Here is a 19,237-nt window from a genome sequence, read left to right on the forward strand (position 1 = left end):
CTGCCTGGGGCAACCATAGGCCAAGGTCGATCAGTGACAATAAGTTTAACTACATTCGTGTACCAGTCGATTTACTTGGTACCCATATTCTGCGCATAGACTACCAGGCAAAAGAGGCCAGTGCTTAATGAGTTGTTGCCGATCAGACCTGGCACACTTAAAACATTGAACCACTTGTGTAAGTGTATAATATTATTTGGACTAATATTTTGACTTACGAACTTTTGATACACAGTCAAATGGCACACATAAACGGGAGTATTTTGAATAGCCTGAAGGTGACATTTCTTACAACCTCATATTTTGCAACACCCCAATTAAGCTACATTATCCCTCAAATATGATGTTTGCTACCGTGACAGGCCATGCACAGTGGCAAAGTTGAACACACAGCTTGCCTTGAATTAGCACGAATTAGCATGAATGAACATCAGCTGGAGGTAAGCCGAGGCATGCATGACATTTTAACCCATCCCCAGGGTAGAGATTGAGAAACGTAACCCCTAGCAGCGCGTACCTCTTCTCTAGGAGTATAACGATGGGTTTGAGGGTGTGCTTGGGCCGCCAGTGGGCCCTGAGGGGTACCACAAAATTGACCATAGCCGGCGCGGCGTACTCCGCAGCGATGATGATGTTGTTGTTGGGCCAGTTGTACTCGGCGGCATGCCTGTAGCTGCAATGCTCACAGGGCTGTAGGATTATACGAAACATTCACTTGAGACTTAGCTGGGCCCAATTTCACGGCGCTGCTTACCGCAACCGAGAAATCGGCACTTCCCGTAGCAGAAAATTCTGTGCTTACGGCGAACGTATTTCATGGGTTAGCGAGGAATTTGGCTTGTGTACATCCCGTACCTAAGGATTCTGTACTTAAAGGGTTGGCGCAGAATTTTTCTGCTTGTGCGGTTAGTACAGACTGGAGATCGTAAGCACGGAATTCTGCGGTAAGCAGCGCCATGAAATTGGGCCCCGCAGTGTGACTGGATTAAAAAAAACTCACATAGACAACAAATTTGACAACAAATGCACTACTGAGTGCTTGCCCTTGATAGGTCATTAATAAAGTTCACAGTTAACACTAATGCTCAGGTATTACTGTTTAGGAGAAGTCTCACAATAAAGGGTTCATTTGTATTCACACAAATACATCCATGGTTACTTCAAATGTCCAAATTTCAACTTAAATTGTGGGCATTAGAAAAAATGACAACTGTAAAGTTGTAAGACATATAAGGAACACTGCTTAGGTCTGGTTTCTCATAATACACTACAAATTAGCCTGTTCTTTAGTAAATTCTTCAAAGCGGAATACACTGATGATGAATGGACTAGAATTTAGCTCAAGAAGTTGGGAGTGGGATTTGAGCCTTTGACCTCCAGAATGCTACATCCATACTTTTATGAATGGAGCTATCCAGCAGCCCAGTCGGCATCTTGTAATTAAATGGCCGATAAGAGGCGATGTCCTGGGAATCAGGCCTTTTGCCCCTGGCCAGTCTGTAATGCTCAGACTTTTAACCCATTCACAAAAAACTGAAGTTGAGTAAAAGTGGTTGAATGGAGTGGGATTTGAACACGGGACCTCAGGATCGCGGTTCCTGTGTTTTTACCCATTAAACTTTCAAGGCCTGTTACCAACTTCCCACTGGGCTTGAAATTTGACCAATGTTCACATCAGTTGATCATCTCCCTGTGTGGTACTTTTGATGGCTTCACTTTTTTCCAGAATGAATTAAAAGACGGTTTTTCATAAAAACAAAAAGTGGTCACTACCTTGTCGAGCTCCAGACAGCAAATCTTCTTTGGTTTGGCAAGCAGGTGGCACATGGCAGGGGTGTAGCCAATGTAAGGCAAAGTGGGGGGTTCCCCTTTGGTCCACCTAAACACAAAGCAACCCAACTACAATCTCATCATGCAAACACATGAAGTTTAATAAGTTTCTACTTTTTGGACTGCGCACACGAGACAGTTAAACAAAGGTACATTAAAGCTACCAGGTTCTAGGCTAAGATGAAACTCTGCAATGAGCAACTCGATAGTTATGATGTCCGAACAGCCAATATTTGCAGTGAGCAAACTCAGTAATTGTGTCCAAACAAATTGCAGAAGTGAGTAAAGACAGATTTTTATTCGGCGTACAAATTACTATTGTCCTCTGAAAGTGACTGCCCATCAAGCAATCAATTCAAATTATGATAAGTATGGACTACGTGCTGTTAAAGTAAACAGTGTTTTTATTTTTAATTTTTCGCTCATCTCCCGAAAGTCTGCAGCTTCGCACAAAGGAATTACCTGAAGCTCTTGCCAGGTGAGAATTCATTTGATCGTGAAAATACTGAGAATGCTTTTTATACATGTTTTTGTATGATACGCTCAACTGACATGTTGTGAAGCTCGAAAGAAAAAACAAAGAAACTGACAACACAAATAACAAATATAACTTTTATAACACTGACTGTAAAATCTCTAAAAATTGACTGAAAATTACTGAAACAAAGACACGAGATCTTGTGTCAGAAAAAGAAATCACCACAACAAATGAAAGAAAGCAAATTTCTCTTAAAAATGAGAAAAGAGAGATAAGTGCACCCGTACCCATGCAACGTGCACAACAGCTCAGAGTACAATGTGTTTGTCAGTGTGACAATTTGCAAATGGATTTCAGACTCTGAAATGGATGATGAAGCTTGTGAAAGCGGGAGGTTTTGCGGCATGGACAAATCCCAAAAGTCTGGAAACATTCCACAGGATAGAATTTAAGACGTTGAAATCAGAAGATCCATACAGGGTGCATCCACATGATTCGACGGTGCATGTGTGTGCAAAGAAGATGTTAGTAGTTACCAACTGGACTGGTAAACATTATCTCAACGACCTGAGGAACAGTTGAATCCCTGAACACCACAGAACTAGGAGCTGAATTTGGCCAGAGTTTGGGCATTTCTTCTCAAAATTCTGAACAGTGACATTTCACCCTCTCTGACCCCCTCCCAAAAAAACACTCCTTGCGACTGCAACAAAGGACAAGGCCTTGAGTAAAAAATAACTCACTCAAATGGCTCAATATTTCACTCATTGACAAGTTCCCCTGGGAGTGGTTATTTTTCAAACGAAATTCAGAGTGACTCTCGCTCTACACAATCATAGTTCCTACTATGAAAGTAAGGGAGTGGGGTCACGGTGACTTTTATTAAGATAGGCCTTTTTCAACTGTCTACAAGTCCAGTTTCTAGATTAGTCAATTCTACAACCAAGCTGTAGAGTATTGTACATCTTTTCCTTACGCTTTAGCAGCTTTCATGCCGGCTTCCAGGTTTGGGCTGGTGAAGGAAGGGGAAAGGCAAGCAGTGGGTGGGTCGGGTGGAAATGGGACAGCCGCAATGAGGCAATTAAAAAAATGGTTAGTTCCAAGAAACAAAAGCACCAGGGAGATGGTGACGTGGTTTGTGGTACATTCAAGGAAATCTTTTCGCCCTTACATTCGGACTCCACTCATGCTGGCCAGTAGTTGGTCACTGATTAGAGACGGTTATGAATAATGCATTAGTCAACAATCAACACACTGTTTTCAGGATGGCAATATTTCAATGGTTCAAACTCCAAAATTTAATTGGTCATGCAATGTCAAAATCATTTGTATGCCTGTGAAATGGAACGGACCAAAATAAGCACCTGATGGTCACTCCACATGGGCACAACCTTTGATTGGGTTCTTGTTTTTAATCAACCATTAGTGACAAACGTGTGACAAGAAAAGCAAACTATACTGTTCGGTCAATTCATTGAAAGAAACTTGGTCCTTCATTAATGCACCACTGAAGCGCTTCACCAAGTTTACCGAGAAAATTCAGGGTGGGGGGAAGATAGCCAAAATGATTAGTTGTGCCACATTCTTGGTTGGTGGGGAGTTTTCCCCAATAACTTGTGCTCACTTCAAAGCTCTTTTAATGCCTCTCATGAATTTCATTTTATGTCGCTCTAACGGGGCATGGGGGTTCAGTGCTAAAACACTGAAGCGCAAAGAAAAAAAAAATGCTACATTGGAGGGATAAATCCATACAAAGTCTACGACTTTATGACAAAAGATCTGATGGAAGTAGAAGTACGCTACTACAAAACAACAACCTGGTAAATTTAATCACTATGGCTTGCGGGTATGTATTATTACAAGAGGAAGCATGCAGTGGACCTATTTCTGGTTGGAAACCAAATCAAAATTTTACAGGGCAGCTCCATGCAGAAATGGAAATTTGGTCTTTATGTTAACAACTCTATTATCACAGGTACTCCTTAAAATGAGGTTTTTGAAAACTCAGAACACTGGAAGAGTTATTATTACTGTACCTCAAATTCCATTTTTATTTGTTTGGCTTTAAAAAAGCCAGACTATGCTCAGGCAAAGCACAGGCCCTTTAGGGGTTTCCTCCCTTGATTTGACCAAGAGGCTCTTAGCTTCCAGAATCTGCTCCTCGGCCAATGTTCCCACTAACTTGATTGGCAGCTCCAGTCAGTATTGAGGCAAGTTACTTGCACACTGAATGGAACTGACCCAATCTGGGCCTGGCTGTCCAAAGGCCTACATGTACCTTTATTGCTACTGCATTGCTACTATAAAGACAATCATTTCGTCCCAGTTTGCAGAGATTGGCAACAGTGTTATGGGAAAGGGGGTTTAACTGAAACGGTGATGTAGAAGCTTGGCTAGAAACCCTTCCAAAACATGCCTAGACATTTGATTTGTTCATAGGATCAAATACTACCATTCGCTTTAAAAAACAATCACCTATCTCAGTTACAAATGGAAGATGTCATAAGGAGTGAGATATAAGATGAAGAGAAATCCTCAAGGTATTCAATGGTATCCAATCCTTTCTGGCACCTGCCACTTTGCTACCCTAACAGGCCCACCCAATCAATTATGCAAATGAGGGGGATAACTCACGGGTCTTCCTCGTCCCACAGCTGCACATCTTCTGTATCAACAAGGTCCACCTGCTTCTGGGCATGCAGAGGCTTGTCGTCCCTCGGCTGCTCGTCCTCGGGGTCCGAGGACATGGTCTCCAGGACGGGCATGATGGATGGGCGCCGGCCCCGCTGGGCGCCGGCGGGAACAAGGAAGCCGTTGTCACTGGGCCCGCCCCTCTCCTCCCCGGCTGGGGGCATCAGGTGGTTGCGGTCCATGCCCGAGGTGGTGGCAATCTCCAGGGAGCTGCGGCCTGAGGGGGAATGGATCGGAGAGGAATGCAGGAGAAAAGGGAACGCTGCGTGTGTGCGTGGAAGGTGACGGTGGTGGTAAAAGACGGCGGTGAAATGAACGGAGAAAGAGACAAACCGAGATATGTGAAGGAAAGACTAGACAATGACAACACAGAACTCATGACATTTCAGATCCCCCCAAAAGACCCAAATTATTCTCATCTGATAGCTAATACCAGTGTTGTAGTGGAGACCATCATAGGACAAGAAACTAACTTTTTGACTTGAATTGCTGACTAAGACTAACATAAGTCCGACTCAAATCACTAAGTTCTTGACTTGGGAAAGAGTGACATGCAAATCGACTCAACCTGTGGAAGAATGACTTGTGAGAAATACTTATAGGAAATAAAATGACTTAGTTGCAACCAGACGTAAGACCATTGATAAAACCAATCCCAAGACTGGTCACAAGTACCGGGTTACTGACAAAGGAGTGCACCTGTTGGGGCTCATTCATAACTTGTGACTTCAATTCAGACTGGAGGACTTGCATTGGGTCTTGTGATGGTCCTCGGGGATACTGTAATGGTAAGAGGTCTCAACTACAACACTGGGCAACACGCATGTATCTTAACTGGGAAATGGGAAATCTGTGCCGTAATTTCACATCGTAATCAATTCTTTTTTTTTTTTTAAATGAACAGCTGTCTGCAGCAACATCTCTGTTGACATCTCTCCCTGCAAAATTAAAGTTGGAAATTAAATTGCTTACTATCCTATCATTTCATGAAACAGCTGTTTGGCAAGCAATCTGACGATATTTTCTACAATGAATTGGCTTGGCAAGGAAAGATATCACATGCTGACGACGACCACGGAAGCCGTAAGCAAAACGTACATGACACGCAATCTAACACAGGCACTGGAACAAAACACACACTAGGTCTTATAAAGCACTACAACGATACATTATCAATAACTTACTATCATTTTTTTCCTGGACAGAATTTACAAAACTAAATACAGGCACGTGCTGGGTCATTCCTTCACATGCACACCTCCATGAAGACAAATATCTATACCACCTGACTCACAAGAAACAAGCGTACTCTAGAGCTGCGCCTTCAACAGGAATATCAATGTAATCAATATCAAACATACATCAAAGCAAGAAATGTAACCTAAAACATTAAATATCATGACCTATTGAAAGCTTGTGGGAACGACAAACAGTGCTGTACATGCTATTATAATGAACATTTTAGAATTAATGAAGAATTTCAGTACAGTAGGAATTCGGGGAAGTGTTTGATGATCGATACTGCACCAGAGTTCTCGGTAAATCTCACCCCCCTGAACAAAATCAAGTTCACTTCAAGAACTCATGAGCAATAAATTTCATGTCTGACTCAACCAGTTATGACACGAGTTAACTGGGGTTTGGACTGCAATGGAAGGGATAGAGAAATACTAATAAGGCATTTTGAGAGTGTTTTTGGAATCTCACAATCCTCCAACTTGAAGGTGTGGACGAAAGTCTGTGCATATTTTTATATTTTCCAGAGTGCAAAATGCCACTTTTCCACATTTTCCAAACACCAATGTACTGTATACATGTCAGTATTATTTCTCTCGTAGACCCTAGGCACTGCTGAGCACCGGAGGCTAAGCTTTTCGTGTGGAGCAAAGCTGGAGTAAAATACAGGTAGGTGCTAATCTGAAGCTTTCCCCAACGTCAACATTCATAGCTAGAGACACTGGAACTTTCTGGATTGCACATGCAGCTGGTATTTTTGTAAGCCATCAAATTTTTCTAGTGCCTAGACTAAGTGCATACTGTGCCTCCTGGACGACTCTGCCCTGAATGTATAATGATGAAGATATGCTTTTTAACAATAAAATACCTGCCGATTCCCTGCCCTCTGGGGACAAGAAGCTCTCCCGTGACTTGACCGGACTTGGAGCGGCCGAGTGGGTGGGCGAGCCCACCTTCCCGCCCATGTGGTGCAGCTCCAGCGCTAGCGTGCCCACGCTGGCAATGGCGCTCTCCACCCGGGTCAGCCCGCCGTTGTCGGCCGGCGGCACGTAGTTGCTGCTCTTTCCACCGTCTGCTTTCTTCTTCTCCTTCTCCTTGTCCTCACTACCCCGGGGGTGGCGCAGGATGAAGGCCGAGTTCTCCTCCTTGGTGATGTTGAGGTAGAAGCAGGTGTCGGTGGCCCGCATGATGTGACGGGGCCCCGGGTTGAGCTGGATGTTGGCGTTCTCCTCCAGCTTCTGGATGCCGATCAGGGACACTCCGTATCTGTTACAACCACACATCGGCAAAACCGACCGTTGGTCAACTGATCAGATGTAAACTTTATGCGTGACATCTGTTAGGCACCCAAACATGACATACTCCCTTTATGTTCCTCTAACCTAACATCAGCAACATCAAATGCTGGTCAACAGATTCTGTTGTATGGATTAATTCAGGCAGGTACTCCAAAGCGGATATGTTCCCTTTCTGCGTGGATTAATTCAAATCTAGGTTTGGAATCAACTTTCTGCAGAGGCTACAGCTACAAAGCTGTTTTGGAAAACCTTGAAATGAAATCCCCAAAATTTCTCTGAAAAGGGAAAACAAGTTTAGAGTGGAGATTTGCCTAATTGCCACACAAGTTTGGAACATATGAAAACTGCAGAGGAAGCTTCGAGTTACAAAGAGAACGGCGGTTCTACAGCCCCTGAGACTTATTTCAAAATGAGCTTGGAATGCCCCTTTTCCTTTTGAGGAATGTTCTTGAAAAATCCTGTCCATCAGGCCTTGGTTCCAGCATTTTCAGAGTGATAACGGAGCAACGGAAGTGTGTGGCTTGAAAGCTTGGCAACTTAGTCATTCCAACTGCTTCAAGTATTAACACAGACACTAAGGTTGCCACTTACACTATTCAACAAGAAATACAAAGATGGCGTGATGGTGTTCATGTGAGCCACACAGAAAACCCAATCAAATTCAGGAACAGAACATCATTAATCAATGAAAACACATACATGTACAGATATTCTCAATTTCAACAATTTTCACTGGGTGGACTCACTTTTTGTGAGCATGAAAGGATGCATAGGTAAAGCTCTTGCCCTCGTACTCTCCGAAGAACCGGCTGTCGCCCAATTTAATGTGGTACACCTCGTTGCCCGAACATCGGCCGTAAGTACGTTGCCACTGTGAGCTAGAGTCACTACCTTCCCTGAAAATGGAAGAAGCCTGGACTTACAAAACCTGCAAGTCTACCACACTGCTTTTAAAAGTCAAATACTTTTTTTAGTTTTGTCCATCTACTTTCAGAATGTTGACAGGCTCTTAAAGGACATGGACACAGGCCAACTGCCGACTAGTGTTATTGGATTTAAACCTACTATGGATGGGTCCAATCAAAAGACATCAAAGTGCCATGTGACCAGCCTCCGTAACCATGGGCAAGTCTGGACATCATATGTTGTACATTTGACAGCAGTGCTCATGTTTAGGGACAGTGACCATGAATTTTCTTTAAAATAGCACAATGGTCCCCACTTGTGTACTTTTGTCCTCGTCATTCCAATCCAGTTCTGCATACTGGCTCCATGTTTTTTTCTCCACTTTTTGCCGACGACAGTGGCAGGTGTAAATTGGGTCATGTGGGTCAGTGAAAACGCCCACAAGGGGCCACATGCCCATCAGGCCCCATCCTTCACTGTTTAATCCCCCCCAACAAACTTAGTTCTGCCCTTGACATTCATTGGCTGCTGAATTGGGCTTGTTGTAGTTCTGACGTGCACTGCGACTGTTGCAACTTACTGTCCCCTGGACGTGTGTATGAGCAACGTCACGAAGGTTGAGGTCCCCGGACAGAGGCAGTTGTTGGCCAACAGCGCATATTTGATTTCATCCTCGCACACCACATGGTCTGAAAAGAAGCGAGCCAAGTGAAAACACATTTAGAGCCGAGAGCCTGACTAAAGTGAACTCTCAGCAAGTGAACACAAGTAAGTCTTGGCACACGACATTCATCAGTTAAGCCTACCACAGTTGAGCAACCAACTTCTCAACAATCTTGTGTCTCAGCACCGATGAAGCAAAGTGATAAGTTAATTACCTGCGAACTGAACGTGAAATTTGTTTTCTGGTTTCAGGATCTGAACGTAGAGGGGCACATTGGGAGCAAAATCCTTGACAGCCCACGTCCTCAAGATGGTCTGCTGATCCTAGCAAACAAAATACCAGAACAAAGAAAACATCTGTTTATCTATTTTACTCCCAAATTTTTCTTGCCTAAACCAAGTAATTGTCACTACTAATTAAAAAACCTCTCGTTGCACAGAAATAAAATTAAACACACGCATCACAAGTAGCACTGACTGTGCTTCATTTTTGCACAAATAATCTGCTCCTTTTTTACTTTTTGCACGTAAATGTACATGTACATATACACTCCTGAAATGCTTATAACTATCAATGCAGTGCAGGTCAACTCATTGAGCAATGGCGTCATTAATGAACAATGCACATTACCCAGGTAACGTCGGATTTCTCTTACCTGAATAAGCTGCCGGGGGCAGGTTTTTTACCGCAAATTCTTCAACCTTGCAATTTATTTACGCTGCCCATAAAATGTGTAGCGAGGCACAGCTCTTGAGTCTAGGCATAAGTATTTTCATTTTTCTTCCAGTGTTTTCAACTGCCTAGTATAAATTGCGGTGCGTTTCCAAACGTCAACTGGTTCACGCACAAAGGTCTGCAACCTATACAGACATCCCCCATGGCCATACGCATTTTGGGCCAATTGTTTTGATACAGAGGAGTTACCAGTTGGGATTTTGCAACCATATCTCTTATGTAAGTATGGTTTGGCTGCCTAGCAAATCATCTTCCTCGAAGGAGACCTTTACAATCCCCTTAGCTCTTTTGTGTATATGTTGTCCCAAATTCAATCTAATTACTCAAGAATAACATTTCCATATTATTGTTAGTTGGGAGTACTTAGTAGCAGTGTCCACGTGTGGGATCATCTTCTAACAGTCTGAACTTTGACCCCGCCCAGCACAACGCGTTCATACATCAACCAAGGAAATGAAAGCGGAAATTCTTAAACGAGTGTACATGTCCTCGGTGGAACAAAGAAGGAAAATTGTGTGTATTTATATGTCATCCGGCATCAAGTCGGTTTTGATGTAGTTCTGCACAGGTAGTTTGGGACTGTATGGAACTGAGGCAGTCATTCAAGCAAAATCGAAATAGAGGCTACGTGTGGCAGCCATCTTTCAGGGTAGTGTTTTGGTTTCACAGGGTTTGCACAAAGGAGTTTTCCCTGTCAAACAAAGGAACTGCCATGCAAGATGGCTGAGCCTTACTTCCTTTAATTAGCTAACAAAAACTGGGAAATTGAATTGTGACAGAACCATGCAAATAAAGAACACACATGTTCCCCTTGCAGGGGAGAAAGGTTTAAAATAATCTTCGAAGATGCTAAAAGAAAACATGCAAAATCATACCAAATTTTTTCAGAGGTCCCACAAGTACTGAGCGTTTCAGCCACAAGAACAAAACAAGGAAAGCAAACAAGCATGTGTTTGAGAGGAAAGTGGGTGAGCAACATATTTCATGCTTAATACTGTGAAACATGTCGTTTCGAAACAGCTTTTTCAGTGCAAGGTGCCACGTGCAAATATTGACTATTTTGAATGATTTCCACGGCAATCTGCCGAGGAAAACTAGAATGCTCTACAGATCACTGAGGGAGGCTGGTCCTACGAAAAGCAGTCAATATTTGTTTTGAGACATCTCACCCATAGATTCTACCCATTTTAAAGAGATATGAAACCAGTGCACCGCGCAGATGTCTATCTTTAAGTTTGGTGTTTCCAAAACTTCCCTGGTTCCATCTTAACCGAATCAGGCAAAACGTGCCCGAGCACAGAAGAGTAACTCAGAATGCAAATGCTCGAGTTCTGTGGTTTTGTAATACTTGAATGTGTTAAACTAAAACACTTTGTGCCTGAGGATGTGTAAACACAATCTGTCTGCATCAAAGGCACAGCTGACACACCTTGCCCCACCTTTAGACTTCTAAATATGCTAAGGAAATCCCAATTTGTTTGGCAAACACAAAGTGGGTAAAGTCTGTGGAGGCAAGGGGATGTGTACTGAATTTGAACTCCGCCGCTGTGCACAGTCTACTGTGATAGCAATTTATCGCTCCACTGGCACACTCTAGCACTAGTCAGTCTCCGGAAACTTTGGAGCTGCCTTATTAGGGTGTGCCCATAGAGCAATATTGGGAAATTGGAAAAGATGAGGTCACAACAAGAAATATCATACATAATCTAATCAAATGACTCTTGTGAGTTAGTTTTGTGGTGTTTAGCTGTCAATCAAAAGCTGGCTGCTATATTTTGCCATTAAAAAAAATCAGAACTGTTGACCAGAAAAATACTCTGAGCAGTTGATGGAGTGAATCTGTGGGTGAAATGTCCATGACACGACATGCACGTCCAAATTTTAGCCACATCAGAGTACGTTGGGGGTACTCAAAATATTTCTAACATGTCACACTGCCAGCAACGAGGCTGAAAACCCAGAAACTGGAGTCGATGAGAAGGAATCGTGGGTGAAAAATCTTTCCATGCGGTGAAAAACTTTACACACAGTGCAGCTTGACGTGCAGCTGGTTGGAAGTTGCAGGGAAAAGGAGACACTGGTGCATCAATGTAAAATGCAATGTTTACGAGGGAAACTACTGTAGTTCTTTATTTGGATAGAAACTGGTTGCAAATTTCAAAACCAGGGTGCAACAGCCACATCCCTCAATTTCTCCCCAGTTCTCTCAGGCCTGACAATAAGGCGGGACCCCATGCACTTTCATCCCCCAGGCCTGGTAGTTAAAATGCCTTCATCCAATGGGAAAGGGACGGGGCAGGGTGGGCATCGTACCTATTTTCTCTGCACCTGCCCCTCAACTTAAAAATAAGACTGTCGATTTAATGGTTGCCCAAGAGACTTCAGATGAAATCTAACACTCAATGAATAAAATTACATCATTTTTCTCCCTGGCCTCCTCAAATGATTTTAATTGAAGCAGCTGTCAGCTTCCGTTTCCACATTTGCACTTTTGTTATTTTCCCGCTTTGTCTGGGACGCTTGAAAGGAACTTGAGATAACAAGGACTGTCAAAGTTTGTTCTACCAGGCCTGGTAAGCAAGATTAAAGGGGTTTCCACAAGAGCAAATTCAGGCGACAAAGCAAACTTGCCATCTTGCTTTGGGAGAGCACAGCACATAATTTACCAACTTCTCATATCTGGCAACCATCGGTTGCTTAAATTCTCCGGTAACTTTAAATTCCCCTTTAATTCTTGCAAGAAACAAGCAAGATGAGTACCCCCAAGTACAACGGGAGAAGCAGAAGAGACCACAAGAAAACGACAGAAGAGTCGTGAGAACAACAAGAGTCATCGAGAGTGCTTACTATTCTGTCCCTGAGAGTGCTCAACAGGGAGGCGCGTTGCCGTTTGTGAGAGGGGTCAGTTTTGAGGTCCTTGCCCAAGGTCAAGGCCTGAGAGGCGTGAGGGTTAAAAGGAGAAGGAAGCAAAACACTGCCCATCAATAGGTCACAGTACAACTAACGTTGCAAGAATGCATCTATTTTTTAGCAATGACCAACAGAGCTTTTCCACTGTTTTGTGAAGTAAGAAATCTGGCTACGTAAACCATGGCTCAATAACCCCCCTCTAAAACTGAATAACACCACGGTGACACCCACTAGTTTCAAGATATGTTAATTAGCAGGCACTTGGCATGACATGAATGATCTTGGCCTTCACAAATGAATGAGGGTGCATGAACGATCATGTGGTTGAACATGAAACAGCAATCTCCCACTGACTGCAGGCTGCTTTCGGGGTACCTCTGCATGTGCAATTGGCAGCGAGAACTGAGATCACGCAAATGAATACAGCAAAAAATCAAGAGATCTGTCTGTGTAGGAAACAACCTTGTACAGTTACTCCTTGTCTTCTAGACCTACAAACCAATTTCAAACTCGCATGCACTGTGCAGTTTTAGGCTAACCTCCAATCCATACACGTAAAAGGTCACTGATGAGATTTCACAGTACACAGACCCCACCCAGAGAAAGTCCCAATCAAATATTATGATTCTTTTGCAGTTCTCTGGAGTGAGCGAAAGACAACAGAGCGTACACAGGTACAGAGTAAAGCAGAAAGGAAAGAGCGCCATCATGAGAGCTTTAAGAGAAGATTTTTTTCCATGCTGTACGTAATTATCCCATAGGCTTTAGGTACTGACGCTGTCAAACTACGTGTGTAGTTTCCTACAGAGCCAGTGTGGGGGACAACAATCTACTTAGCACCAGAAGAAAGCACACAATGAAGCAAAGTGCGACATCGTCAGCACAGAGGTCTGTTTAGTTCAATAGATACCAACTGACGATGGCTGAAGTAAGAAGTTTGGGTATCACAGCTAAGCAGTCACACTAAAGAAAACTGACGTGAAGTCAAGTACTCACAGACGAATGATCTTACCCCGACTGAGTTTATTGGAATGACTGGTGTGTACTTACTGCTTCGGATCTATCCATGACATTTCGTGGAGAGAGAATGAAGCAAGCCTGGGCCACATTGATCCTGCCGAAAATAAACCATACCCATAACAAAAAAACTAGAATTTGTTTGAGCAAGTATTCAATTAAATTTGGGGGTTTATTTCTCTGATTTAAGGGGGCGGGGCAGGGTTGGGGTGCACGTCAACAACTAAACCTCTGATGGAAGACTTGAGTGACCTTATAAAATTCCTTCTATTTCTCCCAAAATAGTCCAAGCCATTCAGTCATGCCCTGTACTGTTTTGACCAATGACAGCTACAAATGCACAGTGTCCATTCCTCTCTGTCTGGTGTGTCGACGACAGTGCATGAGGCAAATTGATACGAGCATGTGTTGATGCCCACATGTGATGTGGACAGACTTTTAATAGCACTGTTGTAGCTGAAACCATCATGAGACTAAAGAAAACTGGTCCCGTATAACAGTGAAGAATGACACAGGAATGCTTTTGTTGCCGTTCATTTGCACAGCTAGTGCGACCTGAATTCAGACTGAAGGCTGGTCTTGAGATAGTCGGCTGTGCTGGTCTTGTGAAATCTTGTGATGATCTTAAGGGGTCTTGACTGGGATTGAGTCTTGAAGTCGCGAGTCAGTCTGGTGTTGGTCTTGTGATGGATTTGAGGGGTCTTGTGATTGTCTTTGAGAGGTCTCGACCACCACACTGCTTAGCAGATCGATCAAATGCACTTATGCTTCAAATAATGTAGTTCTCCACGGCACGTCTCATCTACCTCAATGCAAATGTCTTATCCATATCAGAACATTGACGAGGAGCCCTCATTACCTGCACCTGATAAGGTCTTGGTCCTTCAGGACTGACCCCTGTATGTAGATGACCCGCTGGGCCCACAACGGCACCTGCAGCAGGGCTTTGAGAGAATTGTCCAGTTCACACGGTGACACCAAGACAACATAGTGGCCCTGCAACATGGACAAACAAGGACAAATTGAGTTCTGTCAAATGAGTTGAATTCACTGGAATGACACTCGTCTTTTACAGAGAAGAGTTCTACATGTAATGGCACAAGATTACAGAAGCGAAGCTCTAAAAATACTTGCGAAATTGTAATTTTTAGGATCAAATACAGTGCACCAAAACATGCACATCCTGTACGACTACGCCAAGGTCAGGTAATTGTGAGAGTTCGTCACAAACTAAACAATGCTTCAGCTCCACAGACAATCATGACGTACAGCCTATATTTAACAATAGACACCACAAGTTGGTAAAAATCTTAGAAATGTTGCTACAATATCAAAGTACATCTGAATCTTAATTTTTGTTAAGGTGAGACGGTGATCCCATACGCTGCAAAGCGCAACAACGATGCAGCGCTTATAATGGATATTTCATCAACAAGTCCACTGAATATTGAACAGTCCAACTGCGAGAATTTGGACAGGGAGGGGGTTGGAGAAAAGGGGCGGGGAGGCAAAAGAATTTTGGTAATCCTTGAACCAGTAATTATCCTGAGACTATTTCACAGACTTCCCATGCCCGACTCACGTGCAGTAGGTTGTGCGCGTAGAACTCGTTCAAGAAGTCGGTGATTAGGTCGTACTGCAGCACAGTGGCACAGACCACGACGTGCTTGCCCGACTCGGCCCGGTGCTGGCTGTACGTTCCCCCTTGCTTCTGCCGCTCGATCAGTACGTAGGCGAGCTTCTCCAACTGAGGTGTGGAAGGAAAACAAATGAGTCTGAACATGTGTGGAAATGACAGGTAGCTTGAAGCGTTGGGGGGTCCCCTTTACACCCACAAATATTCGTGAACACTTGCAAACTTGGACTCTTTTATTTTACTCTCTTGATCATACGTCAGACATTTAACATCTGTCGTACATTTCACATCCCATCGTCGATCAATTGATCCTACTATTCTCTTGTTCAACATCTGGGCTTTGAATCTTTACATTCACACACTTGTTTTTATCTATTCCCTTCAAAATTTGTCTGCCAAATTTGATTTCTGATGTATTTTGTGAAAAATTTCTTTCTGAATTTTGACTGTACTGAACCAAAACATTCCCCAACTTTATTTTCTTTGAAGGTTTTAAAATATATCCTGCCTTTCCTAAGAAGCTAATTGTCCTGCTTTTCCTGGAAAAAACTCAAATAAAAAAATTGAAAATAAAACCACACTTTAGAGTGCAGAAAAAACTTTGCAGTGAAATTTTCAAACAAATCTTGCACAAATGACATCTAAGAGTAAGAATAAAAGTAATTGGGCCATTTAATGCGAAAAATGATCATCCAAAAGCGATTAAAAAGAACAGCTCTCGGCTCCCACAAATCAACCATTACATCTTTGTTAAGGGGGCTTACATTGCCTACAGTGCGCATAATCAGGGGCAATGGCACCTTCCCTATGCTCCCATACATAAACAGAGGTTTGGGAGTGGGCATATTAGTCACGTCAGAATCCCCAGATGGCTGAAATGTCAAGTCTTTGCCAGTGTCATTATTTATATACGGCAAAACAGTTGCACGTGCAGGGCACTGGCATAGATCTGTCACACAAGGGACCGTGTGCTCTTTATGAGGCGACGGTAAAAAATGAATTCCAATGGGCTGAGGAATGCTGCGAGAGTCGGACAGTGCTCATGTACGTCACTCATGAGTTTTGGAATTTGACGATGGAGAAATGTAGGGCATACATGCATAGCGGGAGAACCGTGCAATGCCTGCAAAATTCTTTACACCGTACTTTTACGGCTTAACTGTGATTTGACAACTATCATGATTGGATCAAAACTTTATTTCTGCATTTGAGCGAATTAAAGATTCTGTCATTCTACTAAGTTGAAATTTTTTTGTTAATTTCATTCATTTGAAAAGTAAATATTTAATTCAAATATTCTTGAAAACACTAAGGAGAGTGACTTTTTTTTTTATCTTCCCAAAACATTCCCCATTGGGACAATCTGACACAGAGATCTATCATCCAGCATCAGATGTACCAACATTCTATCCTTTTTTTAATTCATTTCCTAAAAATGTCATTCTCTTCTTCAATTTTTTGCCCCTCCCCTGATGACCCTGTCCTTACCTGTATGGGCAAGACCACCAGGGCCGCTCCAATCATGATCATGATGAAGAGTTGGGAGGGCCAGATGTCGACGTGGATGTCGCCGTAGCCCACCGTGGAGAACGTCACCAGGGTGAAGTAGAGCGCGTGGAATATGTTTATCCCGTTGCCGTCTCCCCTCTCCAAGTGGTGGATGCCCATCCAGCTGCCGGCATGGGATTGGAGGAAAAAAATGTTAAAAACGAAAAACCAACCAATGGCATTTGGCTGATGCAAATTGACTGGAATTTGATTGGGTGAGCAAAATTTAAAAAAACAAAATCAACAAATGGCATTTGGCCGAGGCAAAGCTGACGCAAATTGACTGGACAACAGAATAGCTGATCAGGGGTAGGGTGAAGTTGTAGGCAGGGCTGTGCATTTACACAAAAAAATTAATTTGGTGCGTTTTATGAAACCATTCATGCAATGTTTGAAAAAGTTGAAAGGCTCCTTAGCAAAATCTCATGAAGAGGGCTGCCTTAACCTCACAGGGTAAGCTCAGCTGGGAACCGGGTTGATAAATTAGGAATGAGCCATCTGTGTAAGTTTGAACAGAAACAGAAATGACAAAAAGAAAAGAATTGACAGCTAATTTCGGAAAAATACACAGACAGCCTCACACCAGGGTTCCTCCAACTTTGGGCAAATCAAATTCTCTGACTTTTGTTACAAACAAATAATGGAATCTGGGGTATGACTCAGTTCATAAGAAGATTGAACAAAACTGTAAAACCTTATTCTATAAAGGGGCTCAGCACAAAAAACAATACTTTTATATAAGAGCCTTTCAGTTTCCTCACTAAAATTCAAACACTATTTGATTTCGTCTTTTTTTATGTCCCTCCCAGCTTCAATGCATTTTCCAGACTGGGTGATTGAAAAATAAAATCCCCTGACTTTCCCACATTTCCTCCAGGTCAGGGGAACCCTACTCTTAGACATTCTGTGTATGCATGCGCCCGAAAACATGACAGGGGACAGATCCCTCATATTAAGAACATACCGCATGCAAAGCAGAAGCAAGCATATAGACACATTCTGACAGTTACCAGCATGCCAAAAGCTCTACGTCGCTGAGCGCCATCACCAACAGAAATGTACACGGAACACAGAAACGTGGCACCATAAAAACGTACACGGTCAATCATGACAGCATGCTGGTGGAAGCACATGTATCCTGGGAAAATGGAAATACATGACAGTGGCAGAAAATGTGAACATGGAAGGGGACGGATTAAAGGATCCATAATGTGAAGTTTGCTTGGGATAATGGTTTCTCAACTTTCTGCTCCACTCAAATGTAAGAAATCCATTTGTGACTCATGGAAAAAAATACTTCTTAAAGCCTTTCAAATTTGCTATGCTTTACCGGTTAAAATGTGAACAACGCAGACTTGGATGGTATTTGGGTGTTACCAAATAATGAAATGATATCAAGCTTGTTTAAAAGTTAGACATAAGAGGAATATTTGTCCAAAAGCTCACCTTGTGAATATCAGGCAAAGGATTGTACAGAGCAGAATCATCAACTGCTGCGATAAGGCTGACTGCGGTCTCTGCATTACCCGATGAAGATCATTCTGTCAGATCAAGAACAGAACAAACTCCACCATCAGAGCGATACTGATCTTCCACCCTTCGCGATCCTTCTACTTTCATGCTCTTCAAACCACTTTTACATTGCAACCATAGACCTTTGTTATTAGAGCTGATTCCCTGCACAACTTTTTTTTTAATTCACCAGTGTGTTTTCAAAGAAAACGCAAAGAAAATAAGTAGGAAAATTTTTTTTTCCCAAATAATGTCAAATAATAGTCAGTAGTATTAAAGTGATACTGGTGGAAAAACTGAGCAAATGGGAAATGCTCATTAAATGATTCTGCATTCTGAGTTTTGGCACATTGGCCATGATGATGCATCATCTTAGAAGAACGATGAAGATGTGCAACTAGCTACGCAAAAGCCATGTAAAGTGACGAGTTCCAGTTTTCCGTGGGTTTGTACACAAACGTGGAGCACCCAGCGTGCTTCACGTTGCACAGCAAGTTAGTGCTCTGGTAATTTGATATATTATGAGAACCTCCATGATTGCGACCGAACTAAAAAACTAGGGAGAAAATGCCACTATGCAGAAACCCAAGAGGTCAGGAAAGGTCTGCTAATGCAATGTGTGTCAGCCTTGGAGGGATTTGAACCCGGGCCACTCATTAAAGACCCTCGGACTTCACAGTGATTGTGGTTTCTCCTTCAGTTTACAAGGACAGACAGCGCGAGTCGGCTGTCCACGACAAGCCTTTTGTTTGGACTCTCCACTGTCAGCAATTTAA

The 19,237-nt window shown here is 42.9% G+C and overlaps 1 protein-coding gene across 10 annotated transcripts in view; it reads right to left on the bottom strand.

Annotated features, from left to right (window-relative positions):
* The window catches only part of LOC110981376 (potassium channel subfamily T member 2-like), an 81,237-nt gene that overhangs the window by 7,958 nt on the left and 54,042 nt on the right, over positions 1–19,237 (bottom strand). For 3 of the 10 annotated variants that reach the window (XM_087143084.1, XM_087143086.1, XM_087143090.1), the window contains exons 9-22: positions 18,396–18,490; positions 16,890–17,073; positions 15,348–15,512; positions 14,625–14,761; positions 13,799–13,862; positions 12,686–12,772; positions 9,318–9,426; positions 9,020–9,128; positions 8,280–8,429; positions 7,104–7,501; positions 4,943–5,261; positions 3,480–3,515; positions 1,774–1,879; positions 518–690 (exon numbers count right to left, since the gene is read on the bottom strand). In XM_087143084.1, coding sequence (XP_086999210.1) covers positions 518–690; positions 1,774–1,879; positions 3,480–3,515; positions 4,943–5,261; positions 7,104–7,501; positions 8,280–8,429; positions 9,020–9,128; positions 9,318–9,426; positions 12,686–12,772; positions 13,799–13,862; positions 14,625–14,761; positions 15,348–15,512; positions 16,890–17,073; positions 18,396–18,490 — 2,132 coding nt within the window. Of the gene's footprint in view, positions 1–517; positions 691–1,773; positions 1,880–3,284; positions 3,321–3,479; positions 3,516–4,942; positions 5,262–7,103; positions 7,502–8,279; positions 8,430–9,019; positions 9,129–9,317; positions 9,427–12,685; positions 12,773–13,798; positions 13,863–14,624; positions 14,762–15,347; positions 15,513–16,889; positions 17,074–18,395; positions 18,491–19,237 lie in introns of all 10 variants that reach the window. The other 7 variants (XM_087143087.1, XM_087143089.1, XM_087143085.1 and 4 more) reach the window with 7 other exon arrangements.

This window comes from Acanthaster planci, linkage group LG11 (assembly GCF_054643075.1).
Source record: "Acanthaster planci isolate LZ-2023a linkage group LG11, COTS_SCS, whole genome shotgun sequence".
Classification (NCBI taxonomy): Eukaryota; Metazoa; Echinodermata; class Asteroidea; order Valvatida; family Acanthasteridae; genus Acanthaster; species Acanthaster planci.